Below are 6,021 nucleotides of genomic sequence, written 5' to 3'. Positions count from 1 at the left end.
CTTTTGTACTAAAAACAAAATAATAATGTACTACAATCATATAAAATGTAGCAATTACACGCCGGCCTGTGGGCAATCGACAAAGCGTAAACAAGTGGGTTTACCGCGAAACGGTCGATTTTAATCAGCAGTGCAACAATTATATCATCGATTGTAAAATATACGCCTAAATGAGATAGAACGTTTTTCAAATGTAAATATATATATTACGTGTTTTGCGCGAATCTTTTTTGAAATGATAATCAAGTGATGGGACGAAAAAAAAACAAACAAAACAAGTGTTCAGCTTGCGATTTGTTGCTGAATAATAAATTCAGGGTTTACTGCGTGTTGAAGGAGGATGAGGTTTTTTCAGGGGTCAAAGTTGAAGATTCACAATTAGGAGTTCAATAAGAGTTGGGAACGCAAGATCATTGTTTGATTATATGATTAGAGAACTAAAAGTATTTTGAACATTGTTGGCTAAGTTGTTTTTTTTTTTTTTTTTTTTTTTTTTCTTTTTTTTTCAAGTGACAGCAAAAAAGGTGCTGAGTTGTGAATTCTCTTAGTTTTTGTATTGATCATGACCAAAGAACAACTTTTTATATAGGTATTTCATGATTTAAGTTTGTACAATTAGTATCACATTATTTATAGTGAAACTAGTTGATGATTAAATCCATGGGTTTGAAAAATTTTCAAAAGAATAATCAAGATGAAGTAGTGATGAATTTAAATGCAATCTTGAAGGCAGTTAATTATAAGGAACTACAATTAATTATATTTAAAAAAATTTATCATGTTTATAACTATTATATAAATGCAAATAAATCGTAATTTGTGATTATTAATATACTTAAGAATTTCTAATTGTTGATGATACAATCGTCATAATAGAAAAAGAAACACTACATAATATAATTTAGAACAGTTATATTTCTAAGAATACAATAAAGACACTGTTTATAAGAGGAATAATAAGTTAAGAATCTTATTGATAACATGGCACCTAAAAGACTGCGAATTTGCAGAGCTTTCTTGGAATTGTTATTTTTGTAATCCAGAATTATAATTTATGATTTACGAAATAAGTGATGAGAAACACGGAATAACATTACTTATGAGGATTATGAAGCAAATCGAATGACGTCAGATTAGGTATTTATTTGCAAATGTGACAGATTAGGCGTGAATGCATGACTTTTTAATAACGAAACTAAAGAAAAATTTTTTTTTTCTTTTTTGCTTTTCTGTAGTATAGGGTATGAGTAGATAACTGTGTGATTGCTATGTGGTATTGTTTAACTGTAAGTACAGTGAATGCTTTAAAAGTTTATTATTATTGAAATAAAAAATTTTGTTAACAGTCAATATCATAAAATGACTCACACAAACACTGGCAAAAAGTATCAAGAAAAACTGTACTGTTTATAAAAAAATAAAAAACGTTTTTTCATTCATCCTAAGCATGTGAGATGATAATATGTATTGTTTTACAGATCCTTTCCTTTAAAGTTAAAAAAGTGATTTCAAGTTTTATTATAAAATAAACAAAACTAATAATAGAATAAAAATTGCAATTCCAAACACCATCATAAAACATTTTTCATGCATGGTGAAATTTATTGAATTGTTTACACTAAGCTCTTGTGCCTAAACTATGTCTTTTAAACCAAAATAATCTTTACATGATTAAACGAAATTTCAAATCATTCTACTTACCATGTGGTGGAGCTTTGCAGTACCACTCCTATGATCCATTTGTCATCAATGACACGTTGCCAAGTTTTTTGAACAACCAGCACCTGACGTTTTTCATAGTACTTATTCTTTTTTTTCTTAGCAATTGGCTCACCACAAGTTGAAAACACCTGAACATTGACCCATGTTACTCTAATATAAACAAAGCATAATTTATAGAAAAGAAAACAATGTAAATCAAAACCCTTACATCACCATCAGAGTCTGAACTGGTGTTGTCCCTGTAAGCAGCCTTGGAAGACAAATTCTGCACTATTCTCTGGGTGACATTCTGAATAACCTCGATGTTGCTTTTAGCCTGGTCAATTTGGTTGCGTGCACAGTTGAGTTGTTTCATCAAGTGCTCCTCAACTGGATTTTTATGGACAGTTTCGTTTTTCAAAATTGGCTTGTTTTTATCCGGTGATGGCGAATCCTCGTTTACTCCAACATTCAAGATCTCAATGTCAATATCGTCAAAGTCATCATCATCTATCAAAATTTCTTCTACATCCATTTTTCTTGTTATTTCAATGATCAATCATCAAAGCTGATACAAACATAGGACCTCCAAAGCATTATTTTAAATTAAACAATTTCCGGATAACCTCAAAAGAGCATTTGAACGGTATTTTTCATCTACGTATTCAACGTTGTTCAACTAATTTCCAAAAAAAAAAGTAAAACACGTAGGTATGTACATAAAAAAAGAAAACTAATTCACTGGCACTTTACGAATGTTAAAAAAAAAAAAAAATGAACATTGACGCCTGTTGCTTCAATGGGTGTTTTCCGCAATCGTCACCAGCAAGTAGTTGAAGGTTGCGCTCTACGCTACCATCAGGTCGGTAAGTCAACTACCTTGAATTAACTGGCGCTCTGTTCCGTAATCTGGCCAGTTAAAATAGCAGACGACAGTCAACAGCGATGAAATCTTCACTTTTTTCTTGACTTTCACGTCGTTTGCTGTTTTAACTGGCCAGATTACGAAAAATAGCCCCAGTTTAATTCAAGGTAGTTGACTAACTGACCTGACAGTAACGTAGAGTGCAAATTTAAATTACTTGGTGGTGACGATTGCGGCAAACACCCCAAGCGGCGTTACCACCACGACCTACGTAACTTTACAGCCTCTGATTTTATCATTCTGGTAAAGAGAGCACGGTGTAAGATGTACGTGAAGTTATGTGTAGTAATTAAAGAAATTACTACTAAGTAATGCCATATGGTCGATTTTATTAAACCATATGAATATCTCTATTTTTAGAGGTCGACTTTTAAGTAAAAAATAGATTGTAAACTTGCCGCAAACAGCACAAACCACGTCAAATTTTTATTATCTATTTATAAAATCAGTTGCGGCTGGTTTGTAATTATCAAAGTGACTTTGCTTTAAATAGCAATAGTTATTTGGATCAGCGCCATCTAGCGGTCTTTATTTTTTGGCCAAAAGTGGCTCCTAAAATTCTCAATCAGAGCATTCAGAATTAGAGCCATTTAGTCAATTATAAACCAGCCGCAACTCATGACAAAGCTATAAAATGAAAAAATAACGATACGTGTGTTTTTGGCGGCAAGTTAACAATCTATTTTCTACCAAAATTAGACCTCCTATGTATTTATACTTTTAAAGATAAATTTTCCAGTAAAAAATAAATTGTTAACTTGCCGCCAAAAACACATGTATCGTTATTTTTTTATTTTATAGCTTCGTCATGAGTTGCGGCTGGTTTATAATTGACTAAATGGCTCTAATCCTGAATGCTCTGATTGAGAATTTTAGGAGCCACTTTTGGCCAAAAAATAAAGACCGCTAGATGGCGCTGATCCAAAATAATTATTGCTACTTACAGTAAAAACACTTTATTAGTTATAAACCAGCCGCAACGAATCTTATAGATAGATAATAAAAAGTTAACATTTTTTGTGCTACTTGCGGCAAGTTTACAATATGTCTTTTACCTGTAAATGGACCCTGAAAAGTATAAATATTCCACTTATCTTATACGGCTTATAAAATCTACCATATTTACAAAACTAAAATACTTTAGACCTTTTATCATTAACTCGCGGAAGCACAGCCCTTTAACTTTCTAGTTTAAATAAACAGCTAACTTATATAATATGTACATACCAAGATTTGTGTTACAGAAATCTTGAACAATGATTAAATAGATACGTAAAGTATTAAGTCCAAAAGAGACAACTAAAGAAAAAAAGTTTAAAAAAGAAGTTCAGTTGCACAGGAAGAGTCTCCTAAAAATGGAGCATTGGATCTCACTTAATTTAGATTGCTTTACAATTTATCTTTTACCTAAAAATCGACCTCCAAAACTATCAATATTCTACTTATCTTATATGGCTCATAAAATCGACAATATTTATAAAATTACAATACTCTTGACCTTTTACCATTAACTAATGAAAGAACAGCCCTTCAACTTTAGATTTCCAATAAATAGTTAACTTATATAATATGTACATAACAAAATTTGTGTTATAGAAATCGTAAATCACGATCAAATATACACGTAAATTAATCAGTCGAAAAGAGACAACTAAAGAAAAAAGGTCTTAAAAAGAAACAGCCACACGAAGAGTCTCCTAGGAATGGAGCATCGGATCTCACTAATTGAAAAATACATTTATTACAGAGATGTAAATTTTAAGTGTTATAAGCAAACAAAGAACCCAACCTTCTCTGATCAAGTGAGATCCAATGCTCCATATTCTTGTATGAGACTTTTCGTGTGACTGTGCTTCTTTTTCAGGCCTTTTTTCTTCGGTTGTCTCTTTAATGGACTGATTAATTTTTGCTTACATGAGTTAATGGTAAAAGGTCTAGAGTATTGTAATTTTGTAAATATTGTCGATTTTATGAGCCATATAAGATATGTAGAATATTGATGTAGAAACTTGCCGCATGTAGCATTAAAAATGTCAACTTTTTATTATCTATCTATAAGATTCGTTGCGGCTGGTTTATAACTAATAAAGTGTTTTTACTGTAAGTAGCAATAATTATTTTGAATCAGCGCCATCTAGCGGTCTTTATTTTTTGGCCAAAAGTGGCTCCTAAAATTCTCAATCAGAGCATTCAGGATTAGAGCCATTTAGTCAATTATAAACCAGCCGCAACTCATGACGAAGCTATAAAATAAAAAAATAACGATACATGTGTTTTTGGCGGCAAGTTAACAATTTATTTTTTACTGGAAAATTTATCTTTAAAAGTATAAATACATAGGAGGTCTAATTTTGGTAGAAAATAGATTGTTAACTTGCCGCCAAAAACACACGTATCGTTATTTTTTCATTTTATAGCTTTGTCATGAGTTGCGGCTGGTTTATAATTGACCAAATGGCTCTAATTCTGAATGCTCTGATTGAGAATTTTAGGAGCCACTTTTGGCCAAAAAATAAAGACCGCTAGATGGCGCTGATCCAAATAACTATTGCTATTTACAGCAAAGTCACTTTGATAATTACAAACCAGCCGCAACTAATCTTACAGATAGATAATAAAAAGTTGACGTAGTTTGTGCTGTTTGCGGCAAGTTTACAATCTATTTTTTACTCAAAAGTCGACCTCTAAAAATAGAGATATTCATATGGTTTAATAAAATCGACCATATGGCATTACTTAGTAGTAATTTCTTTAATTACTACACATAACTTCACGTACATCTTACACCGTGCTCTCTTTACCAGAATGATAAAATCAGAGGCTGTAAAGTTACGTAGGTCGTGGTGGTAACGCCGCTTGGGGTGTTTGCCGCAATCGTCACCACCAAGTAATTTAAATTTGCACTCTACGTTACTGTCAGGTCAGTTAGTCAACTACCTTGAATTAAACTGGGGCTATTTTTCGTAATCTGGCCAGTTAAAACAGCAAACGACGTGAAAGTCAAGAAAAAAGTGAAGATTTCATCGCTGTTGACTGTCGTCTGCTATTTTAACTGGCCAGATTACGGAACAGAGCGCCAGTTAATTCAAGGTAGTTGACTTACCGACCTGATGGTAGCGTAGAGCGCAACCTTCAACTACTTGCTGGTGACGATTGCGGAAAACACCCAATACCTACTTCAAAATATTTTCAAAACAATATTCAGCGCCCCCTTGCTTCGAATATTGTCACCAGTGTCCGAGGCGGTTCAATTCAATCGTAAATAAAGTGTGTCTTCACGCAAGTCACGCTGATTAATTTGAAATTTATTTGAAATGACAACTTGTCTTTGTTAATATAAGTTGATAAATAAATACGTATTTTGCAGTTATTCTTTATTTGGCTAAAACATTTAT

At 32.3% G+C, this 6,021-nt stretch overlaps 1 protein-coding gene across 1 annotated transcript in view; it reads right to left on the bottom strand.

The window, feature by feature from the left end:
• LOC106646704 (uncharacterized) overlaps window positions 1-2,514 on the bottom strand; it is a 35,037-nt gene extending 32,523 nt beyond the window's left edge. The window contains exons 1-2 of the mRNA XM_014362820.2: window positions 1,931-2,514; window positions 1,702-1,850 (exon numbers count right to left, since the gene is read on the bottom strand). Of these exons, the coding sequence (XP_014218306.2) occupies window positions 1,702-1,850; window positions 1,931-2,236 (455 nt within the window). The 5' untranslated portion in view covers window positions 2,237-2,514. The remainder of the gene's footprint in view (window positions 1-1,701; window positions 1,851-1,930) is intronic.
• Window positions 2,515-6,021: the final 3,507 nt, after the last annotated feature.

The sequence above is a fragment of the Copidosoma floridanum genome, unplaced genomic scaffold, assembly GCF_036245765.1.
Source record: "Copidosoma floridanum isolate Cflo_tuat_1 unplaced genomic scaffold, Cflo_Japanese_pri ptg000012l, whole genome shotgun sequence".
Classification (NCBI taxonomy): Eukaryota; Metazoa; Arthropoda; class Insecta; order Hymenoptera; family Encyrtidae; genus Copidosoma; species Copidosoma floridanum.
This window is presented reverse-complemented; position numbering and strand designations above follow the sequence as displayed.